Source organism: Clupea harengus, chromosome 11, assembly GCF_900700415.2.
Source record: "Clupea harengus chromosome 11, Ch_v2.0.2, whole genome shotgun sequence".
Classification (NCBI taxonomy): domain Eukaryota; kingdom Metazoa; phylum Chordata; class Actinopteri; order Clupeiformes; family Clupeidae; genus Clupea; species Clupea harengus.
Window position 1 is genome coordinate 8848540 of NC_045162.1, and position 24873 is coordinate 8873412.

A 24873-nucleotide genomic window follows, 5' to 3' on the forward strand; every position below is an offset into this window, starting at 1 on the left:
GTAAAAACACACTTGGGAGATGAGAGATAAAAATGGAGCCTCACCGTCTCCACTCAACTTCAGAGAGAGAGAGAGAGAGCGAGAGAGAGAGAAAGAGAGAGAGAGAGAGAGAGAGAGAGAAAGACAAAGACAGAGAGAGGAGGAAAATAACAGCTGGAGAAGGCGCAGAACCCCTCAGAAACCTTAACATTTAAAACAACACAGCCTAATGTCCGTTTATTTGAACAGCACCGTTCAATGCAAGTGGGAATTGGGTATCAGAAAACATAGACCAGAAACGAGTGAAAGGGGGAAAGCGAAAGAAAGGGTGTGTTGGAGGCTCCAGGCCTGCCAGAATACATGAATGTGAATCCAGTCCAGCCGGCATGTCCCTGTCACTCCTATACCAGTGAGACAGGGTGACAAGCACACGCGCACACACACACACACATGTCTTACATCAGACAAACAGACCAACAACACGTGACTACACACATGCACGCACAATACATCATGGAGAGGATAATAAGGGTGTGACACTGTTTCTGGATCTGATGATTGTGCCTGTTCTGACATGGGTGTGTGAGTGAGTAAATGTGTGTGTGTGTGTTTCTGGATCTGATGATTGTGCCTGTTGGGTGTTCTGATATGGGTGTGTGAGTGAGTAATGTGTGTGTGTTTCTGGGTGTGTGGTGTAAATACATTCTGTTCAGTTTATTCCTAAAGAAGTTGATCCTGGTGAAAAATAAAACATAACTAACCACATTGCTCTCTCTCTCTCTCTTTCTCTCTGATAGGTTCATCTGGGACGACTACACGGTGTCTGTGCGTATCAACGACTACCTGGACATCGTTTGCCCGCACTACACGCGCGGCGAGATCCCTTCCCAGGAGGCCGAGCGGTACGTGCTGTACATGGTGGAGCTGGAGGACTACGAGGCCTGCAAGCCGCAGTCCTTTGACCAGCTGCGCTGGGAGTGCTCGCGCCCCTTCGCCGCACACGCCCCCGAGAAGTTCTCCGAGAAGTTCCAACGCTTCACCCCCTTCACGCTGGGCAAAGAGTTCCGCGTGGGAGAGAGCTACTACTACATCTGTAAGTTTGCTGTCGTGTTTATGTTTGTTTGTTTCTTCGTTTATTTGTTTGTGTATGTTTGTGAGTTTAAGAGCTTAGGCTAAATTTGTATGTCTCTTTTTCTCTCTCACAGCCAAGCCTCTGCACCATCGTGGCCAGGAGTGCATGCGTCTGAAAGTGGATGTTGTTGGCAACCATGGACATCATGGTAAGTTGCACACTACTGGCCAATGGTTTACAACAAACATTGAAATGCATTCTGTCTGTCTTCTCACAAGTTCTGTGGTGAAGGTTTATCAAGTTCTGGGCTTTAACCATTTCTGTTCTGCCTCACAGACTCAAAGCACAACAACAACAAGAAGACAGCAGAGAAGGAATTAGAGAAGGAGAAGAATGTTGAGATGGGGGCAGGTGGAGGAGTACACAACCCGTCCAACAGACTACCAGCTGGTGAGTGACATGCTGATGGCTTCTTCTTCTTCATTCTAGAAACTTCTATGCTGACAAGGGAGCATTGCACACAAGGGAGATTTAACATTGTATCCTTATATATCTTGGGAAATGAGAGTGTCATTTTACGAGATGTTTAAGGAAAACATGAGGAAAAACATATCTCCACACACTGAGATAGTCAGTCTTTTTTTTGTTTGTTTTAGCTTGTTGGTATGAAACTATATTGAGAGTCAGAGTTCAGTTCAGTGTGCGTTGGTGTTTTCTCTCTTCATATTTGACTTCATACATCCAGTGACCCCTCAGCACTCGAGGCGTGTGTTTACTTTTCTCAGGACAGTGACAAAAAACCAAACTCACAGTTTCCCCCTCTCTCTTTCAGATGACCCCGTGGCCATGGTCCCTGTGGTTCAGAGGAGTGTTGGCAGTTCAGCTATGTCCCTCTCCTCCATCTCACTCCTCCTGACATCCCTCTTTGCACTCCTCACCCTTCAGCTACACTGAGACCGCCTCCAAAGAAAAGGAGAAACAAAACTGATCTGGACTCCTTTGGAAATGGTTCTGAACCAGTTTCAAACCGGTTTTAAACTGGGACTGCACCACATTGCAGAGACTGAAGCGAGCGCGGGTCGCTGTGCACAAAAAAAAAAAAAAAAAAACGAACAAAATTTTTATATTGAAGCTTTTTTTTTATATAAAGGCGAGGTGTCGCCAGTGAGACGAGGTGTTTTGCTTGACGCTTGATTGAAGTGTTTTCTGTTTGCTTGTTTGCCAGTGTGTGTGTGTGTGTGTGTGTGTGTGTGTGGATGTGAAAGATAGTGGATGGTATGATCCCAAGGAAACAAAAGTATTTTTGAAGGATTTTTCCCTCTTTCTTTCTATGGATTTGACCTCTTTTTTTATTGTATTTCTTGATCCCGTTTTTGTGCGGACACAGCTTTGTGAAATGGACGACAGGAGAAGTATTCTTTCAGGCATCAACTTGACTTCTAAAGAAAAATAATTAGTGGACTCTAAAACTGGAATTTCTCAAGAACATAACATAACATGTGTATCCAGGTGTAAAAAAAATATCAATATCTATTTGTACCTCTTGAGCCAAAGGCCACTGTTGTAATTCATACGTATGTTATTGTATCACCCCTACATGCGCCGTATGGCCGATAACACACACTTCAGTGTCCCCAGCCTTTACTCCTGTCTAAGTGTAGCATTTGTTCAGTACTCTGAGCGGTGGCTGTCTCTTGCATCGTGTCCTGCATCTTTTATTGGCGGAGTGTAGCTTGCAGTCTAGTGTCTACTGTAAAGCACACACACACATTCACAAACACGCATACCAACACGCACACACACACACACACACACACACACACACACACACACACACACACACACACACACACACACACACATACACACACATACACACACATACAGACATACAGAGAAAAAGACCATGGTAAGGAACTGGTCTTTTTTACCATGACACATACCCACACACACACACACACACACAAACACACACGCCCACACATTACCGGTACAGTGGTTCATTTTGTTTTTCATTGTGGCCACATTGCATTATCAGACACAATTACACATGATGCCAACATCGAGGTGTTCTTTGGGATGCCGTGATGTAAACACTGAAGCATTTGACAAGTGCAGAGTCTGTTTTTGTTTACTTTTTATTTTTTTCATCCAGTTGTATATATTGTAAGTTTTGTAAATATGAAAGATTATAAGACGTATGGTTATTTGTGAAATATTGAAAATGTGAAAAACAAAATGAAATAAAAAAAACAAAAATGTTGAAATAAAATGACATGTTCTGTTCATTGTTTATATCTCACAGTTAGATTTTAGTAATGTCTATTAACATAAACCAAGTTCAAAGTTTACAATAGATTCACACATCTGACAAGACCATTGCCATGACATTAGCTCAAGTGAGCATGTTAAAAATATACAGTATGAATAAACAATTTAGATAAAACATGATATTACCTCAATGAGGTGTGTGAAAAAATTGTAGTAAAAAATATACAGTATGAATATAAAGTTAAGATAAAACAGTAAAATAAAACCCCACTTTTCCCAAAACAGTTCAAACAGGGAAGTGGTCAAAAGACACGGTCAGACACGGTCACTGAATGGCGAAAGCTCTTCTGAATACCCCAGGTGGTTTGAGGATTAGTCTTAATCATCCCTTTGAGGGAGGGTTAATGAGACACGCTGAAAGATAAGACAGGGAAAGGGTTTTTACAGCTGGGATCAGGATTCCACATCCCGGGCCTAATTGATTATCACTTGAAAGGCTAAACTGACCCACAGGCTGAGGCTCCCTGTCTGAGCCACGGTTCACCAAAACAAGACCGCTGAGGTGGGGAGCTGAGGCCCACTGTGTCCTTGCAGGGTTAGAAAAAAGCACTCAGGCTACTCTTCTTCTCTTCTTCTTCTCTTCTCTTCCTCCCCCTGCTCTGCCCTCTCTCTGCCTCCATCACCCCTCTCCTTTCATCCTCCTCTGCCCGGGCCAGGACTTCACAGTGCTTGACCAAACATCCGCAGCGAGAAGGAGGGGGTGAGGGGTTTGACAGGAGAGAGGGACAGATAGAGGGAGAGAGAGAGGGAGGGAGAGGGGAGGGGATGTGGTTTTAGGGGTGAGTGTAAACTCTCACTCGGGTGTGAAGATGTCACCGTGGCGTTTGCACTCGCACTCTCGCCGCCTCTCGCCAACGCTTTTTTCCCCAGAGAAAGCCTTTGACATCTGTCAGCGCGCGGCACTGGTGTTTGTTCAGTCAGGCCAGCACCAGAGTCCACACCAAGCGCGCCTACACAAATTACACAGCACCACTCTGTGGACACGCTGCAGCCTGGTGCCACATTCATCTCCATTTACACTTGAAGCACAGTAGATGCGGTGGTCACGGGCTCAGGTCGTGTGGAGGTGCCAACTCGGTTGTTGGAGCTGACTGTGGAGGTGACCTTCGGGAGCTGCTCTCGTCATTCCAAGTGCCCTCTGGGGTCAAAAGCAAGTGACACAACTGAGATGTTGCAAATTTAGTTGCATGTGGGCCTGCTGGGAATTGACTGCAAGAATCCACTTGAAGTGCAATGTTAGCTGTTTTAGATTTATGTTTTGGGCTTTCCCGTTTCTTATTTATTTTCATTTGTGTTTCTAAAAGATGAAATTGATTCAGGTTGTATAAAAACAGATATTTTGCTCTTTTTGGAACCGTGTTCTTTTAAATAGATTTTTTATTTATTATTATCAGATAGACTTTGTTTTTTATTTGCCTTGCTTGAACAGTACAACATTGAAATTCATTTAGGCTACCTTGTGTTGTTGGACTAAACAGGTCACTGCATTTATATTCTCATTACGAGCCTGAATGAAACAACATGTATATTTATGTATTCAAATATTACACGATGTTAGTCCCACAACCCGACTGATTTACTCTGGGTCTATATTTGTATTCATTCCTGCTGTTATGCGAATGAGTGGGCATATTAAAACACAGTTATTGCTGAACATACCCTGTTCAACGCGTGCATCGATGTCAATAACGTTTGAAACCATTTATTTATCATGACCTGGCATATTTTTTAATTAATTTGTGGGCATCACTGACAGTCTAACCAATCTGCACTCAATTTATTACGAGACGCCTATAGGGACTTTGGTTTAATTCAAAGATGAAACGTTTACATCATCTGTGGGATTGGTATCGGTGTTGTTTATAATGTGATTGGTTAGATCTCTGCCCTCTGAATGGTCACGAGAACCAATCAGATCAGACAGTTTTTCAGAGTTACAGATTACAAATACGGAAATAGAGTAGGGAAGACGTAAACGTCAGCGTTGTACTTTTTTTTTTATCAGTACCACACGTTGTAGTTTACTTATATTTCAAGTCTGAAAACTTGCTTCATAATTTCTAGAATATATCTAGATAGCAAATCAACTTCATTTGTTTTTCATTCTATGGAGTTTTTGCAGCTTCTATCATGTGCATGTATCGTGTTTACGGTCGGGATGTTCTCGACTGGACTGTGAGTTCATTTTCTGCATGCCTGTACTACTGCTGTGTACATTTAATGCAAGTCATAGCATGCATTCAATCACTTTTATTTTTGAAGATGTATGTTCACGCTTGCTCGTGAAGTGGTCCTTCATAAACACCATCACCATTAGTCGGAGTTAGGTTAGCATCACATTGTAAGATTAGCTAGCAAGCTAAATGATCAAGTTCGTTACCTCATTTGTACGAATCAATTAGAAGACTTCATGCTTGTGTCAGCTGGCCATGAAAAGATCACCTGTCACCCGTCACCCGTCGACCTTAACCGTCCTCACAGCTCCCACAGTATCACCCTCTTATGCTTTTAGGGTCAACCACATTAATTTGCCTGTGCGTATGTTTTGGGTTGTTTGCAGGACCGATCTGAAAAAGATGAGGACTACACGAAGTGCCGATAACATCCAATTCCTCCCTTTCCTTACCACTTGTCTAAAGTAAGGTTTGCTGTGTGCCCAGTCAAATACTTACAAGTATAGTGTCTGTATGCATTTACCGGTATTCACTTTATGTCACTGATCCACCTATCACCAGCCCGATGTGTACAAAAAACAAGATGACCCACTTTTTCAAATATAGTGTTGTGGTAGATCAGAGGAACAGAGAAACCGAGTGCATGATTACAACATGGAGAGACACATGAAGAAAACTGTTTTATTTTAATTTGACACTTTCACCTACCAGCAGAAAAGTTGCTCATTGTGCTGATACTGTGTGTTATCCATCAGATTACAAGTGCAATGAGTTTGTTCATGTATACACAAGGATTTGCACCCCGAAAATGCAAATCTTCATTACCTGATTCTTATTTGGACTCAGCTGGTCTTGTGTGTGTGTCTATATGTTTATTTTTATGTTTTTGTTTGTTTGTTTATCAGTAACCTAGGATGGCTCTATTATGGTCTTCTGAAGAAAGACGGGACACTGATCCTCGTAAATACGATTGGAGCCTCTCTGCAGACTCTCTACATACTGTCCTACTGCCACTACACCAAAGAGAGAGTGAGTATTACAATTGAATTTTACTCAACATACACAAACAGCTTTATTATCCTACACCAAAGAGAGAGCGTGAGTATTAAAACTGAATTTTACTCAATATACACAAGCAGCTCTATTATCCAACACGTAGAGATGGTGCATCACTGTGGAATGGAAGCTCTCTGTTGCAAGTACACTGGCTTCAGAATCAGAATCAGGTTTTATTTCAGAATCAGGTTTTATTGGCCAAGTAAGTTTGCACAAACAAGGAATTTGACTTGGTAAAGTGGCTCTCAATGTGCTTACACAAAATATACATTACAACACAATACAAAACAAACAGTGCAACGGTCTAAGAAGTTTAAGAAATATATACAAGGCGGAATGGCTATATACAGTAGCTGTGAAATGTTGTGAGATGTTCGCACATGCATTCACACTTTCACACTTACACACACACACACACACACACACACACACACACACACTGTTGCTGTACCATGCAGTGAGGCCGACAGATGTCTGCTAACATGTTCTCTTATGTGTCACTGAGGGAGAAGGGTGTGCTGGACTGTTAAGTAAAATAAAGTAATCTGTTTTGGTGGCGTAGTTTATCTCTGCTATGAACCCTAAACCCTGATTGTAGTGGTCTTGATCATGTGACTCCAGCAGAATTATTTTCCCCAGAGCCAAGTCTTTTGGCTTCTTCTCAAGCCAAAGCGAGATATGAGGGTTGATTTTGTTTCTGGCTTGGGGTCACCCACAATCCATACCTCTCAGCTGTGTGTGTGTGTGTGTGTGTGTGTGTGTTTGTGTGTTTGTGTGTTTCAGAGGCGAGCGTGGCTGCAGACTCTGGCAATGGTGTGTACGCTGGGTGTGGGCTGGGGTTACTTCAGTGTGATCGTCTCCCAGGGCAACGTCCAGCTTTCCCAGTTGGGCCTCGTCTGCAGTGTCTTCACCATCAGCATGTACCTGTCTCCACTGACTGACCTGGTAAACACTCACTCACTCACTCACTCACTCACTCACTCAGACACACACACACACACTCACTCACTCTCTCTCACTCTCTCCCTTTCTGCCTTTCTTTACTCTCTGTCTCACTCTCTCTGTCTCACTCTCTCACTCTCTGCCTCACTCTCTCACTCACTCAGATACACACGCACACACACACACACACACACACACACACACACACACACACACACACACACACAGGACACAATCACTCGGGGGGGAAAAACACACACACTCCAGCCCATATCTTTCTCTCTGACCCACCTGGATAATATCTAGCCCCAACATACAGCTTGCCTACATCACCACCTTCCTCCATTCGCACTGCAGATAACACAACTGTAACCTCTGCACGTAGCCTTCAGTCACCACATGATAACTGCCCTTCACTGTACATGATGGTGCTCAGCCTCAGAGAGCAGACGGCCTGTCTAACATGCAGCAGAGCAAACACATCTGCAAGAATGCAGCAGCATCGAACACTGCTGGCGGATTAATGACTGGAGTAAAAGAATACAGCGTTGCCGTGCCAACATGAGCTGCCTATGGGGCTGAGGTAGTGTTTATCCTGTGAATGCGTCAGAGCCTCACAGTGCCACCACACCGTAGACTGTTGATTTCCTGCGCATGCTGAAGTTATCTCACCGAACCAGTTCTGCCCCATCACACTCCTTTCCTGTTTACCTCCTCCGATACGTCTCTGTGTTAGGGAGCCGGCATCTGTCACCGTTGAGTGTTGTGGTGCCAAGGTCTGCTCTTATCCATCCGTCTGTTTTTGCTTCTTCCTCTCTCTCTCTCTCTTGTCTTCCTGTTTGTGTCCTGTGCGCCTCTTGGCTGTGTCCCCCCCCCCCCCGCCATCCAGTCAGTGTGTGTCTCGCTCCTATACCATGTTTCCTCTCTCACTCTTTCACACACACTCTTTCTTGTTCCTGTTTGTCCTCTGTCCGTCTCTATCTGAAAGGGTTGTTACCTAACCTCACTGAGGTGACAAATGACTCTTTGTGTGTGTTGTGTTTCTCTCTCTCTTTCTTTCTCTCTCTGTGTCTCTCGCTCATTCTCTCTTTCTCTCACACACAAACACTCTCACTGTGTGTGAGTTTGTGTGTTTGTGTGTGTGTGTGTGTGTGTGTGTGTGTGTGTGTGTGAATATGGAAAGGGGGCTACACAGTGAGCTTGGAAACTGTTGTCTATGTCTCAGTCGTGCAGCAGTGTATCGGAGAGTGTCATCAGGAGTCAGGTGTGAGCGAGAGGATTAACCCTGTGGAGCTGATCACGTGGTTTGGGCTTGAATGCGCTCCTTCTCTGTCTGAGTTTTGACCTCCCCTCAGTTCCCAGCAGCTGAAGAGCAGCCAGGCTATCAGGGTGTTCCTCTCCCACGCCCAGAAGCTCCTGATGTGGAGAATGTGATCACTGTTGCGTCACCTCTTTTATACGCGGAACATATGGTGCATTTCAAAACAACTCCATTCCGAGTAGATTAGGCACATAGGATGGGAACATGTGCTTATTGAATATGTTACATAACCTCATATTCTTATTCCGATTAGATTTTGCATTTTTGTGTAGGACGTTGTGCTAGTTTATCACAGAGTTCATGTTCCACGGTTACTTCTGGGGCTTGAGCGTGGCTCCTCAGCAGGGTTAGCGGAGTGGGGTCAGAGAGGTTCGGCGCCAAATGGAACGTCTCTTGTCTCTTGTTCCATCCAAAACAGCAAGAAACCTCGGGGTCATTATTGATGACCAACTGACTTTCACGGACCACATTGCCTCTGTCTCTAGGTCCTGCCGCTTTGCGCTATTCAACATCCGCAAAATCAGGCCGTACCTAACCCAGTATGCCACCCAGCTGCTGGTGCAAACCTTGGTGAATTCCCGCCTTGATTACTGCAACGCCCTCCTAACGGGCCTGCCGGCTTGCGTGGTGAAACCACTACAAATGATCCAGAACGCGGCGGCGCGTCTGGTGTTCAACCAACCGAAGAGGGCACACGTCACCCCGCTTCTTATTGACCTCCACTGGCTGCCTGTAGCTGCTCGCATTAAGTTCAAGTCACTTATGCTTGCCTACAGAGTGCTTGATGGTTCTGCTCCCACCTACCTAAATGCTCTTGTAAGGGCAAATGTTACACCCAGGATGCTGCGCTCTTCTAGTGAGCGTCGTTTGGCACTGCCGACTGTGCAAGTACGGCAGTCCAGACTATTCTCATTTGTAGTTCCACGTTGGTGGAATGAACTACCCAGCACTACCAGAGCAGGGGCGTCCCTCTCTACCTTTAAGAAGCTCTTGAAGACCCAACTCTTCAGAGAGCACTTCCCGTCCTAACTGGCACTTCGACTAGTGCGTAACTTGCAATTACAGCAGTTACATTTCTGCACTTCTTTCTTTCTTTTTTATTTCATTTTGTTATATTTCTTATGTAAAGTAGTATTTATTTATTGTTACACCAGGTTCTATTGCTCGTAGCTTGAATATTCTCTCCCTTGTACGTCGCTTTGGACAAAAGCGTCTGCTAAATGACTAAATGTAAAATGTAAAACAAGATAACTAGTCACTATCAAATAACGTACACGCTACCAAATAACCTACACGATACCAAATAACCTACACGATACCAAATAACCTTAACAGATAATACAAAATGGAGAATCATTGGAGCTGGTCAGCATGTGGGCTAACAAAAGTTTACAGTGGTAGCCTGATTAAGTAGGGTATAGCAACCAACACCATTGTAACGTTAATGCTTATTATAGGTGTCCAGACTCCAGGGTACACTCAGGCAGGCTATAGACACGGCGCATGTCATGTGGATCAAATCTCAACCTATTTCAATACAAAACACTGCTTGTTCAAACGAACACAATATGTATGGATGTTTAATTAACATCAAATTCAACGACAACCGGTGAAGTGAACATCCTGTGTCTACGCACCAACACTGTGCTCCCCTCAGGAAACAAAAGATCAGTTTTATGAGGGCTTCGACACCACCACCTGCAATATACCGGAATCATCAAAGACCGTGACAAGCAGATGGAGAGGTGGGCTGAGCACTACCAGAACCTCCATTCCATTGAGAAGGTGGTCACTGTCTCAGCCCTTGCAAACATCCCTGCTCCTGCCCGTCATGGAGGAGCTGGATCTACCATTAACCCACTCACCCGCAGCCAGGCACCAGGCCAAGACACCATCCTTGAAGAAGTGATGGGGAACCCAGCTACTATGCCCCTAAGCCGTCTCCACGAGCTACTCTGCCCCTAAGCCGCACACTGTATGAGGGTGGCCGCAGTGACTAAGAATTACAGTGGCCTATCCCTATTTAGCATTACCGGCAAGGCATTAGCCTGAGCGGTTCTGAAGAGACTGCAGGCACTAGCAGAACGCGTCTGCCCTGAGTCACAGTGTGGTTATGGCTGGTTATGCTAACTGCAACACCATCAACTACAAACCTTGCCTAGCTAGTGCCTAGCTTCCTGTCCCTTTGGTGGATGCTTTTACTGAACTTTCAAGCTTGGCTTGATCAGCCCACCCCCAACCCCTTACCTTGGATAGCCTTTGGCATGCCATAGTATGATACATTTGATGTTTGAATAATTGGCAACGCATTGTTTATTTGAGTATGTGATATTCTGTTTAGTCTTTGTTCTGTCCCATATAGTAGGACCTTTACCTGCAAATGCTGATGAGAACATTGTTCCTCATCACCATAACCTATAATCACATGTACACATAAAAGGCAACTTAGCTCTGTCTGCTTACTTTGTCTGTCTCCACTGTGGAATGCTGTCACAGTCTTTTCCACTCTGCAGAAACCCTCTGCTTACAGCTGCCCATTCCCACCTAACTACAATGCACAAATTCTACTTTGTTTATAATACCCCAGTCGTCCTTGGCTCTAGGGAGTTCAGGCTCTGGGCTCTGTAGAGACAATTTCAGTTGTTATATAAATTAAATTGAACTGAATTGGCATCTGAACCCTTTCGTTCTTATCTCCTTTGCCGCCCATGGACTTCTGTTGTTTACTCATGTTTTATCTCGATCTTGGTCTTATTCTGTCGATTTACCTTGCTTTTCTTGGCCGGTCTTCTTTTGTTTACTTGTCTTTGTCATTTCGTTGGCAAAAAGAGGGATGGGCAGTTTTTTCCATTGCTGCTGGCTGCTTTCCGTTTGCTCCTGAAGTCAGTCAAGATATTGAGTATGTGGGGTGGTGGGGGGGGGGGGGCCTTCACACAGCGTGTGCACAAGCAGTATTGACACTCTGTCATTCCTTCTGGCTCTGATTGGTTGATTTGATTTGGGCACGCTTGATTCTTGCAAATGGCGTTGGCACTGGGTGGACCCAGAGGAGCCTTTTTTTTTTTTTGACAGATTATCTCTTGCACTACTCTCTACATCACTTATCATATTATGATACGCTTTATTTGAGTGTTGAGAGGAATGGGTAGCATTTATGCTGAGGCGGCGTGTTTAGGGGCAATACCGCAGGACCATCAGCCGATAGAATTGCGAATGGTTTTTGTTCTCACGACTTGAGGCCCCAGGCCATTACCCCTGGTTGGCCCAAAGATAACTCTGGCTCGCCCCTGGCCTAGTAGTGCAAACATGGCTATTCACTCTCTCTCTCTCTCTGACTCTCTCTCTCTCTCTCTCTCTCTGTCACACTCTCTCTTTCTCTCTCAGATGGAGATCATCCGCACTCGTTCGGTGGAGCGCCTCTCGTTCCCCCTAGCGGTGGCCACCTTCCTCACGTCCACCTCGTGGACCCTCTACGGCATGCAGCTGCAGGACTTCTACATCATGGTGAGAACCAAGAGAACAGTCCAATGGTGATGCAGACTGTCTGATATATACAGTGATGGATACTCTTACAGTACGTTATATAGTCCGATTTTATGTGGCAAGGACAAATTCAAGACATTCACACTCTTACAGTGCTTTATATAAGTTCAAGATATTCACACTGGGCAGCCATCTTGACTTAATTGTGAGAGTGAGGAGAAAGGGAATCAGTGATAAGAAAATGTGGTCAAACTTTTTTTTGAGAACAGTACAAAAAAAAAAACAAGTGCATTTTCCGTGAGAGATGGTGAGTAAATGTTTCATTCGTACCTTAAATTCTTCACCCCCCCACCTCCCTACCCTCACGCTGGTTCTCAACACTAAATACATCCCCCTGCCAGGCATCGGAAGTCATTAACCGAGAGTTCAGTGTTTGGCTCGATTCTATCCCCACAGACATGGGGCCCAAGCAGCACTTGGCTCAGGCTTTCTGAATGGAAGTTAGTCACATCATGAGAACTTCCTGTGTACACTTTATTGGTCCTCAGACGTTTCGCAGGAGTTGTTTTGTAATGCAGGTTGCCAGGTTACCCATCATGCCAATTTTAGGTCTCTAATGTGCGTCAGCTAGAGGTAAATATGGTAATTTGCCTGTGTTCTGCCATGGCAAATGCGTAGTCTGCCGATGCGTGACACAAATATTGAATGTAGTTTGTCAGTGATTTAATGTCGTATTTGAAAATCATTTTCATGACAGATGATGTTGGCAGCTGTTGGCTATTACCAGCCTGTGCTGGCATAGTTTGAGGTGTGTAATGCTTGCTGCCAGCCTAAATCTTGGATCCATCGTGACTGAGCGACAGGTGTCTGGTGAATCATGAATATTCAGACCAGCCTGATCAAAGTGATACACGTGCACAGGAGAGAGTGTTCCCTCAGGCTGAATGTCAGCATGTTCTGTGGGAAGGAAGCCACACTCTTCTGGGTAGTTGTTGGAATGGACACCTACCTATCCTTCCTTGGTGCACACCTGAAAGCCATAAACGTTTCTATGTTAGTGGTGCGCATCTTAAATCCCCCCCCCCCCCCCCCCTGCTCTGCTCTGTTAGTGGTGCTCATTTTAAATCCTCCCCCCCCCCCCCCTGCTCTGCTCTGTTAGTGGTGCTCATTTTAAATCCTTCCCCCCGACACCCTTGCTCTGTGAAATGTGCTCCCCTTAAATCCTTCCCCTGTGTGCCGCAGGTTCCCAACACGCCAGGCATCGTCACCAGCCTCATCCGCTTCTTCCTCTTCTGGAGTTTTGGACCCGCCGATCAAAGCACACCCTCCTACAAACCCGTCTCTATTTAAACAGAGGGCTTTGTCTGGGGCCCTCCCCCACCAACAAGTGCCTTGGTCCTGGATCTCCCTCGCCTGTGTGCTCTTATAAGCAGCCTCATCTCCCTTCTCATCTCTCCAAGGTCCCTCCTCTCTGGGTTTTACAGTTCAGTTTGTAAAAGGCCGGTCAAATTACAGAAGTTACTCTTCTGGTATAGCTGAAAATGTAGGTTGGTCTATTCAAAAAAAAGAAAGAAAGAAAAAAAAGTTCTCAAGATATGGCTCCCATCTTGAGCAAAGAAGTGTTTGACTTCTGAAGTTCATGAGAGGGAGGGGAGCTGTTCTGTGTCCCGAATGGCTACCTGGCTGTTGCCATGGTGCGTGACTAGTGACCTTAATCATCCCCTCCAGAGAGGTTTCAATTCAGTGCACTTTAAAGCGCGTAATGACTGAATTAGTCTGTTGCAGAATGCTGGGTTGTCGGGTGTATTTTTCAGGTACCTTGTTGCTCTTGTAACCCCTCATACTGTTTGCAGTATGTCCATGCTTACCCATTGTATATCGCTATTCTGTATGTGTGGAGAGTTTAGATGCCAAATGTTTCAATACAGTGTTTTTTTGTGTTTTAACCTCTTTTTTATTATTATTTTCAACCATCAAGTCCCTTTGCACAACTTGCATAACATTTAAGAAAGACATTATCACTATATCAATGTGCTTTTCGTGGGATCTACAAGAAAGGGATCAGAAGTGAATCAGAACGCCATTTCAAGGCCTTACGAGTTTGGCCTTGAGGAATTCTTGTGACTTACGACCGGTCATTAATGTATAGCTCCATAAGTGGAGGTTGTTTTCTCTATACAGTCCACTCTACGAGCCTTCTGACAGTTTGTTTCACACAGATTCCTTGTATACCGACCACTATTTGTTTAATTTGCATGCTTGTGTATGCTGATGTCATCCCTCCTTCACTGCCATGTACATCAAGAGTACCCACCAGAGCCAACACTATCAGATAGACTGCCAGATGCCCTCTGACCTTTATGTGACCTTTACCTGACCTTTAGTGGGAAGGAGCTTTTCTGATATGCGTAGGAGTCTTGAGGCCACCCAGGCACAGTTGTGTTTTGGGGTTCTCACATGTATGCACAAAGAGCCAGTGTGACAAGGCCTCATGCCAGTTCAGCAATAGCACACCCTACACGACTAGACACTTTTGCACAGATTAGGGTTTGCTGTTGAAATGTGGCCAGTCAGATGTGTTTTTTTCCTGTTTTTTTGGAGGTGGGAAGTTGTGTGTGTGTGTGTGTGTGTGTGTGTGTGTGTGTGTGTGTGTGTGTGTGGGAGGGGGGGGATGATAACCTGAAGGCACGATGACCAGAGATTCGATTCCCACCTCTCCCCCTGCCAGGGTTTAGTGTGATCTTCAGTGACATGTAGCTGAGCTGAGCCTGTGTGCAGCCACTTCACTTCCTGTCAGCATTCTTTCATACAACATCTCAGCCTTGACCTTGACATAGCTAGCCCATTGACGGAGAAGAAGGAGGAGGAGGAGGAGGATGACTTATCCATCTGTGATTTTCTGTCCTGGCTTGTCCTGTGGGGGGGAGGAGATGCACTGTGTTCACCTCAGCTGCACCTTCTCCACAAGAGAGTGACGATGCAACCATGCAGAACGGCGCAGAACATTCTAGATTCATAGAGCGTCAGGTCAACGTAGGGTCACTGCCGTTATTGTTAAATTAAAAGGATATATAACTATAGATTATTCATGAGTGACTGTCAGAAAGTTCACATCACAGTGTCTACAGACTCTATGTCAGTTATTTGGACCAAAAGATTCCACTCCAAATTTTGTGGTGTATTCGCTTTGGCCATTTGGTCACTTTGGTACATTGTAGCTCAGCCTCACAAGCCTGGGGCCATCTGTTGTCTGTCTTTTAATCTCTTTTAATGGACTACAGTAGGCGAAGGTGACCAGTGGTTTGTGGAGCACACCTCACACTCCACATTAATGCCCTCTAAGGATTCAGGGTAACGCTAGTATCTGAAGCTATTCCATGCCTATTAAAGGAGCAGTGCTTTTGTACTCCTGCTTTCTCTCTTGCTGGTGATCGAATTAAACAAGTATCTCAGGTATCTTCTTGACCCTTGGCAGGAGTTTCCGTTGCAGTAGCCAAATGAGATAAGTGTCAGCTTTCCCGAGTGAAAAGGAGAGATAAGAGCCGTGAGGTTTAGCCTTTCGACTGCAGTATGTGTCTCTGGTCACCCTCTATGCCTCACTGCTCCAGGAGTGCTGAAAGACACCCACGTGATTCCATACATATCAGATTAACTGTGTTAGACTTAAAGTATACCTGTGTTGTTGGCTTTGCTAAATACATGAACCATTTTTTTTTTGTATTTTTCTATATATATATATATGTATGTATGTATGAAGTGGTGTATATTACTGAGCTTTGCCATGTGCTGGGGGGGGGGGGTGTGAAGAGATGTTTGTGGTTGAAATGGTATTACATTTTATATGATCTAATTCCAGTTTTGAGTGCTTCATGAATTATGTTTGCTAAGGGGGAGGGAACAAGATGAAAGGATGGTGTTGGACAGTCTCAAACGCTTGAGCCGATGATTTGTGTGTGAACCTTGTGTGTGAAGCTTGTGTGTGTGTGCGCGCGCACTGAGTGTGAGAGAACGTACGCTTTACACAACTTCTGAGCAAGTGCGTGTGTGAGAGCGGTGGGAACAGCCTTTGTGCTGTTTCTCAGTGCACTGCTGTGCCAGCATCACTTCCTGTGATCAGAAACCGAGCCTTTGGCCAGACACAACACAGGGAGGGATGGAGGGAGGGAGGGAGGGACGGACACAGAGGGGCCTGCTCTCCATATCGGAACGAAAGCAGCCACAGGTGCAGCTGTGACGTTTGACGTGTTCAGTCACTCTGCTCCCTAAAGCAGATTTTGTTCCCCGTCGAAAACGTATAATCAGACACTCGTGCATCTGTCACCCACACACACACACACACACACACACACATACCTCCTTCACACACGCACAGACACACACATGCTTAAACACACTCCAGCTTCCCACGTGTATTCAGATGGGCTCGGGCAGACGGGGAGCGGGGATAAGAAATGTGTTTCCAAAGCACTGGAAATCCAAGCTGGGGGGGGGGGGGCGGCCTGGAGGGGGGCAACGATAAGGCCTTCAGTATGGGAAAAAGGTGACTAACAGCAAAGGAGAGAGGGATGAAGGAGAAAAAGAAAGGAGTGCAAGGAGAGAGGGATGAAGGAGAAAAAGAAAGGAGTGCAAGGAGAGAGAAATGAAGGAGAAAAAGAAAGGAGTGCAAGGGGGTGTAATGGAGACGAAGGCAAAAGATAGAAAGGAATGGGTGGAGGGAGGTGGACTCAGTGGCAACAGGGAGACTAGAGAAGAAAAAAAAACAGGCAGACTCAGAGGTGTGTGTGTGTGTGTGTGAGAGACCTAAAAAAAACTTGTGATGGGAGGGGAACAGTTTATCATGTGTGGGAGTACTGTGAAGAGTTGAGAGTGTGTGTGTGTGTGTGAGCTTCTTTTTGTGGTTTTGTGTGTGATACACAGGGTGAAAGAGAAGATGTGATTGTGTTGTCCGAGAGAGGACATGGGTGTGGTACTGGTGTATGTTTGGGGAGAGACAGTGTGTGTGTATGTCTGTATCTGTCTGTGTGTGTGCGTCTGGAGTTTGTGAGAGGGGGTGTGACAATTATTTAACAGGGGGAGGAGATCCTTGATTTTGTGTGTGTGTGTATGAGAGAGAGAGAGAGGTTAGTGTGTATGTGTGTAGGATAGCGCAGCATGGTGTGTGTGTGTGTGTGTGTGTGTGAGAGAGAGAGAGAGAGAGAGAGAGATGTTAGTGTGTATGTGTGTGTGTGTATGAGAGAGAGAGAGAGAGGTTAGTGTGTATGTGTGTGTGGGATAGCGCAGCATGGTGTGAGTGTGTGTGTATTTAATCAGTGCAACAATGGGAGCCAACTCAAAAACAGGATCTCTCTGTTTCCTGAAACACAGATTCTGTCTGAGACAGACACACACACACACACACACACCCCCACTCCAAGACTACCCCATACAGCTCCCATTGTTACAGTGATTACAGGGACACAGCACACACACAGTCTTTCAGTCTCCAAGACCATAAACATACCTACCCCCCCCCAACCCACCATCTCGTACATACATGCAGTATGCTCAGACTTTAATAGATCACTTAATTGAACTCAACTCAACATACAACAAAGTATGGGACCTATATGATATATGTGGCAAATTACCACAGTGTTACAAGCTCAAGTACATCTCATATAATATCGATTTTTCTATGTAACGTAATAGTCTTTACTAAGTACATAGCGCTACATAATAAGTACTTACTCCTACCCTAGACCTACAGTACCAGTCAAAAGTTTGGACACACCTTCTCATTCAATGGTTTTTCTTTATTTATTTATTTTTCTACATTGTAGATTAATATTGAAGACATCCAAACTATGAAGGAACACATATGGAATTATGTGGTAAACTAAAAAATGCTCAACAAACCAGAATATATTTTATATTTTAGATTCTTATATCTTTTTAGAAGTAGCCACCTTTTGCTTTGATGACAGCTTTGCACACTCTTGGCATTCTTTGAATCAGCTTCATGAGATAGTCACCTGGAATGGTTTTCCAACAGTCTTGAAGGAGTTCCCAGAGGTGCTGAGCACTTGTGGGCTTTGCCTTTACTCTGTGGTCCAATTCATCCCAGACCATCTCAACTGGGTTTAGGTTGGGTGATTGTTGAGGCCAGGTCATCTGACCCAGCACTCCATCACTCTCCTTCTTGGTCAAATAGCCCTTACATAGCCTGGAGGTGTGTTTGGGGTCATTGCCCTGTTGAAATACAAATGATGGTCCCACTAAGGGCAAACCAGATGGGATGGCATGTCGCTGCAGAATGCTTTGGTAGCCATGCTGGTTTAGTATGCCTTGAATTTTGAATAAATCACAAAACAGTGTCGCCAGCAAAGCACCCCCACACCATCACACCTCCTCCTCAATGCTTCACGGTGGGAACCACACATGTAGAAACCATCCACTCACCTCTTCTGCGTCTTACAAAGACACGGCAGGTGGAACCAAAAATCTCAAATTTGGACTCATCAGACCAAAGTAGATTTCCACTGGTTTAATGTCCATTCCTTGTGTTTCTTGGCCCAAGCAAGTCTCTTGTTGTTGTTCTTCCTCAGTAGTGGTTTCTTTGCAGCAATTCCACCATGAAGGCCTGATTCACGCAGTCTCCTCTGAACAGTTGATGTTGAGATGTGTCTGCTACTTGAACTCTGCAAAGCATTTATGTGGGCTCTAATCTGAGGTGCAGTTAATTGGCGGTTTCTGAGGCTGGTAACTCTAATGAACTTATCCTCTGCAGCAAAGGTAACTCTTGGTCTTCCTGTCCTGGGCCGGTCCTCATGAGAGCCAGTTTTATCATAGCGTTTGATGGTTTTCGCTACTGCACTTGAGGATACATTCAAAGTTCTTGAAATCTTCCGGCTTGACTGACCTTCCTGTCTTAAAGTAATGATGGACTGTTGTTTCTCTTTACTTAGTTGAGTGGTTCTTGCCATAATATGGATTAGAACTGTAGTCGAATAGGCCTATTCACTGTATAGAACTGTGCACCAACCCTGCCTCTGCACAACACAACTGATGGTCTCAAACACATTAAGAAGGCAAGAAATTCCACAAATTAACTGTTGACAAGGCACACCTGTTAATTGAAAACCATTCCAGGTGACTACCTCGTGAAGCTGCTTGAAAGAATGCCAAATGTGCAAAAGGTGGCTACTTTGAATAATCTAAAATATAAACCATATTTTGGTTTATTTAACACTTTTTTTTGTTTACCACATAACTCCATATGTGTTCCTTCATAGTTTTGATGTCTTCAATATTAATCAGCAATGTAGAAAAAAATTTAAATAAAGAAAAACCATTGAATGACAAGATGTGTCCAAACTTTTGACTGGTACTGTATATGTTGTAATGTCATGTACTTATGCAAATACATTATATTTCAACTAATATTATTAATACCTTTACTACTGTTAATAACTGAAGAATAAGAACCTATGGGGCCTAAAAAGATTCAAAAGCCGTGAATGTCAGTTTACTAATGTTATGTAGATAATAGAGAACTTCATAGTATGTTGTCTTAGAAGCATCTGTCATAGAGAGGGAAAGTAGAGTCGCCCCCTAGTGGTTAAATTCCCAACACTGAGCAAAATGAATGGGATTCTCCATAGACCCAGCGAGCAAGCATAATACTGTATGTATATTATATATTATATCGGTCCACCGGTGGATTTTGGTCGGCACCCCACTGGTGTTGTGCCACTTCTGCTCCGGTCCTCGCCCGACATCAGGTGGTCTTAGACTGTGTATGAAGTTGCCATTTCAGAGGTGGAGAAATTTGAAAAAGTAATAAGTAAGGCAGTTAGGAAATGGCTTGGGGTACCATGTTGTCTAAGTACTGTAGCTTTGTATGGAAAATATTGGAGTTACGAATTACCAAATTCGTGGAGGAGTTCAAATGTGCTAAGACCAGTCTGGAGACGACCTTGTCACAGCCTAAGGATCCAGGCGTCAAGAACACTGCTCCAACGGTAAAATAAGGGGGGGGGAGTAGAATCCACAAGAAGCGGTTCAACATGCACAAGGTGCATTACACCAGTGGTTCTCAAACTTTTCCCCTGGCGACCCCCCAAAATTCCCTGGTGACGTCTGGCGACCCCCTATTTAATTTTTATTTTATTTTAAAACCTGTCCTGTTTGTTGCATGTTCCCACAATTGTACAAACTGAAAGGAAACTAATCAAAGGAAAAGAATCAAACAAGAAACAATTATATCAAAGGAAAAATGACAAGGTGCCTAGTTTATTTTATAACAAGAACTTTAACACGACAGGACAGTGCATCTGCGGATAAATGTAGGCCTGAACAAGACGCATGAACGGCAAACCTCCTAAAAAAAATAATAATAATAATAATAATTCAAGCCAAGAACATGCATCAGATCTAAATCGATTGAGATGATTTATGGCTTGTCGTTTGTATTTTTTGTACATTAATGTGAAGGGTGGGCCTGCTTTTTCGAACACAGCAAGTTCAGTCTTGGGCTGATGTCGCACACGGCGATACAGAGATTTTCCTCCACGCTGCTCAGCCGACATCTGTACTTGTTTTTCAAGTACGTCAGAGACGAGAATGTCTTTTCGCACAGATATGTGGACCAAAAGGGTGTAAGAATGTCCATAGCGGCCGCAGACAATGCGGGGTACTCCTGCGCAACTGAAAGCCAGAATTCATCCAGTGTCTTGGATGCAAACGACATCTGCATCGTCCGATCACTGGAGAGCTCAAGCAACGCATCTTCGAGCTCAGAGGCTACTTCGCTTGAAGCGCAGCTGCTGAATGGCTGACGTATCCAGTCGTATTTTTCAAAATTCTCGGAGGGAAAGTATTGGTGGAATTTTTGGAGGAGCTGGTGGAGGTGACTAATTATTGATGATTTAAGTGAACTGACATTAATGGCATTCTCTTCCAAAAAGTCATGAAGGTCTGAGAACATTTCGAAATCCCCACTTGCGATATGGGCTGCCCAACGCTCCAGCTTTTTCACGAAAGCATTGATTTTGTCTGACAGGGACAAGATGTTACTGTTGGGGCCTTGCAGTGATATATTTAGTGAGTTTAATTTATCAAATATACCCGACAGGTATGCAAGACATGCGATCCATGTTGTGTCTCCAAGATGTTGCGCAAAAGTGGAGTGTGTGTTGGAGAGAAAGGTGCGTACCTCATCTCTCAGCTCGAATAGACGTGTAAGCACCTTTCCTCTCGAAAGCCACCTAACCTCTGAATGGAACAGAAGTGATTCATGAGTAGCTCCCATCTCTTGGCATAGAATGGCGAAGAGTCTCGTGTTTAGGGGGCGTGACTTGATGTGATTGACTATTTTCACTGTTGTTTGGAGAACATCCTCCAGCTCTGGTTCCAGTGTTTTTGCTGCCAAGGCCTCCCTGTGGATAAGGCAGTGGGTAAACCTGATGTGTGGTGCAACACTGAGAACCTTTGCTTTGAGTCCTTTATTTTTCCCCATCATAGCTCCGGCTCCATCAGTGCATTATCAGGCCGGGATTTTCAGGCACACACGCAAACTACAGGTTTGATACAACAGAGTTTATTCACTCCCTGACTGGTTGGGCAGACTAGCTAGCCTGATTCCCCAAGCTACAAACACAGCAAGGCTATCAAAGTTCACAACCTCACCGGACACATAAACACAAGTACGTTCCACAATAGAACAGTTAGTCCAAAGGAAGGTAATCCACAAAGGTAATCCACAGAACAAAGTACATCCACAGGAAAAGTCTTATCCACGTTGTGGTGGATGCACAGGGTTAGCAACAGTCAAAGGCAATTAGCGACTAGCCTATGCTAAGCTAACCGCGAGTGTGTTAGCATTCCATAGACAGGGTTGAGATACCCAAACAAGACTTCGTAAGAGAAGCGAGAAGAAAGGTAACTGTACTCACGAAACTCCATGACCGAGTGAAGAGGGAAGGACACCCAGTGCTTAAGTAGGAAGTAGTAATCACCTCAGGTGTAGCCCAGTGTAGAAGAAAGGTTAGTGTTAGGTGCTCTAGAGTGAGTGTCGCCCTCTAGAGGACTGGCGACCCTGCACAGCCGTGACATGCATATGCTTATGCATTTTTCCCAACACAACCCTGCGTCCTCTATCCAACTTTTTAAACAATTGAAAATGTCACCACCAGTACAGCGTCCTTCTAGTGCAGCACAGAACAGCATATCCTCGTGGAGTTTTCCCTCGTGACTGTAACGAATACACACCATCAGGTGTGCGACACCAACCATGTCTGTGGACTCGTCCAGCTGCAACGAAAATCTGCTGTTTTTTACTCGCTCAAGCAGTTGACATTTCATATCCTGGGCGATGTCGTAAATGCGTCTCGACATGGTGTCTTTGGAGAGGGGAATGGTCTTCAGTGCATTCGCAATTTTTTCGCCGTGCATTGCACTCGCCATTGCAATTGCTGCAGGGAGGAGTAGACTCTCCGCAATTGTGTGTGGCTTCAGAGATTTTGCTACTAGGTGGGCCACCTCATAGGATGCAGCGAGGGCTTTTGTGGGCACAGTTGCTTGCCCATTTATTACAGACTTTTGCCCAAGCAGTGCCGTTTCTTTTCTTTGAAAGAACTGAATGGGTTTCTGGGCATGATCTGGGTGTCGAGTTTCTAAATGTCTTTTCATTTTAACAGGTTTTAAACTTTCGTGTGCCAGAACGTCGCCACAAAACACACATTGTGGATGCTCAACCTGATTCTTAACATGGCACGTGAATCCGTATTGAATGAATTCCTTTAGATATTTGCGATGCTTTTTTTTCTCCCCGTGACCTGCATCATGCATGCCTGTCCCATCTGAAGATCGCGGAACAGAGGCACGGGATGGTTCAGAGGCACTGGTGGATGGTTCAGAGGCACTGGTGGATTGCTCTGCCGAGCTTTTCTCTGATGTTCTTAGCAGCCACCTGTCCATTTTAAGGCTCCAGGTTTATTGATCAAACCGAGTAAAACTGAACTTACGTTATCGCATTACAATCCGATTAGATAATAGTCTAGAATAAAAGTAGAATAAAGTCTCTTGAGGTCTTCAGTGTCGTTTCATTGAAGTAGCTTATGCTAGCACATTTCATGGCAGCAGGATGAGTGATGTACAGATAATCAGAGAAATTACACAAATTACTAAAATCTATCTTACAAATTATAATGTAGCCTACTGAAAGTAATTACATCTTATTTACGTCTTATACTTACAGACAATGCGTTCTGAGGAATTAGGTATGAGGATAGATAATGTTTCGGACAAATAGAGTGGTATCGTTATATAGACCGAAACAATACAATTGTTGATGTTGATATTGTTGTTAGAAGAATCAACGGAAAAGTGAATTATTTCAGAGACGGCTCCTGTTACCGTGGAAACAATAAACAATAAACATTGCGACCCCCACTTTGAGAACCGCCGCATTACAGCATAGGGGTATCATTGGGCTGGTACCAGGCCTGGGGGGGAGAATCGGGAGAGTTCCCGGTGGGCCGCTTCACTTCTGGGCCGGTCGAGAATTTTATTTTTTGACATTTGTCACGTTAGTCCATCTTCTTATAAAGTAGGCTACACACGGTCCGCATTCTGACACCACAGCCTCTGCATGGGTTGTACCATGCGAGGGAGTTCTCCCCTCCCAAATAGAGTTGGTTGGGTCCATAGCCCGTCTTTTCCAAAAAGTTTTCTCAGACAGGCTACTGATAGCTGTCCCGGCCCTTCCGCAACGATACGCGTCAGGAGGGGCTGAAAAAGCCAGATTGAAAAAAAGAAAGGCATTGGAGGAGGATGCTGCCAAATGTGCCAAGCTTAACAATTTATTTTCAAGAGGACAAACACAAGTGGCAACTGGTAAAGAGAGACATAGGCCTAATGATTAGCAGCGTAACTATTCGTTAGCGTTGTCAACCTATTCGCAAGCAAAATATTACCAGAGATGGAGCTTGAAAGCAGGGCCTGTTCCTCCTGCAAAAACGGTGCCATTTGTGTCCATTTAATACTCTCACAGTACAACCTCCTCACAGATGCTTATCATGTCATTGGGTTAGCATATACGTTTCTGTTGACTTTGTCCATCACACATGTTGCATGTGAGAGAAGCTTCTCAACCTTAACATTTCTGAAGAATAGGCTACAAAGCTCATTGAGTCAGGACAACTTGGAGGCTTTCATGTTAATGTGCACAGAGAAGGAAATCCTCAATCCTCACAGTTATGGATAAAGTGGCTGAAACCAGTGCACTGCTTAGGCGGTTACTGATGCTGTAGATGCTATTCGCAATGTAACTGTATACTGTACTGTGAGTTGAACTGTAAACATTAGTTCAATATGCCTCTTTGTTGAAGAGTGGGATACGTTTCAAATGCTTTGTTTATTTATTTCTGCTTTTGTTAATTTATCAACCTATCCTTGTAGAATAGTGGAATATTTTTTGTTAACTTCTCAGTTTAAGTGGATTATTATTTAACCTTTACATTATTTGTTGAACCATG

General features: G+C 44.5%; 2 protein-coding genes across 2 annotated transcripts in view; both read left to right on the forward strand.

Annotated features, from left to right (window-relative positions):
• The window catches only part of efna1b (ephrin-A1b), an 11924-nt gene extending 8601 nt beyond the window's left edge, over window positions 1–3323 (forward strand). Inside the window, exons 2-5 of the mRNA XM_012818040.3 lie at window positions 777–1072; window positions 1185–1259; window positions 1388–1501; window positions 1884–3323. Coding sequence (XP_012673494.2) covers window positions 777–1072; window positions 1185–1259; window positions 1388–1501; window positions 1884–2005 — 607 coding nt within the window. The 3' untranslated portion in view covers window positions 2006–3323. The remainder of the gene's footprint in view (window positions 1–776; window positions 1073–1184; window positions 1260–1387; window positions 1502–1883) is intronic.
• A 1992-nt stretch (window positions 3324–5315) lies between these two features.
• Window positions 5316–17120, forward strand: slc50a1 (solute carrier family 50 member 1). Its single transcript, XM_012818034.3, has 6 exons — window positions 5316–5557; window positions 5943–6020; window positions 6462–6585; window positions 7396–7557; window positions 12260–12379; window positions 13601–17120. The coding sequence occupies exons 1-6, from the start codon at window positions 5490–5492 to the stop codon at window positions 13706–13708; spliced, it is 660 nt and encodes a 219-aa protein (XP_012673488.1). The 5' UTR covers window positions 5316–5489; the 3' UTR covers window positions 13709–17120.
• Window positions 17121–24873: the final 7753 nt, after the last annotated feature.

Excerpts from the sequence above, each read along its gene's own strand:
- slc50a1 (XM_012818034.3), top strand. The coding sequence starts at position 5,490 with ATGGAGTTTTTGCAGCTTCTATCATGTGCATGTATCGTGTTTACGGTC. Across the intron at positions 6,586-7,395 it reads GCCACTACACCAAAGAGAGA|AGGCGAGCGTGGCTGCAGAC; the intron begins GTGAGTATTACA and ends TGTGTGTTTCAG. Across the intron at positions 7,558-12,259 it reads TGTCTCCACTGACTGACCTG|ATGGAGATCATCCGCACTCG; the intron begins GTAAACACTCAC and ends TTTCTCTCTCAG.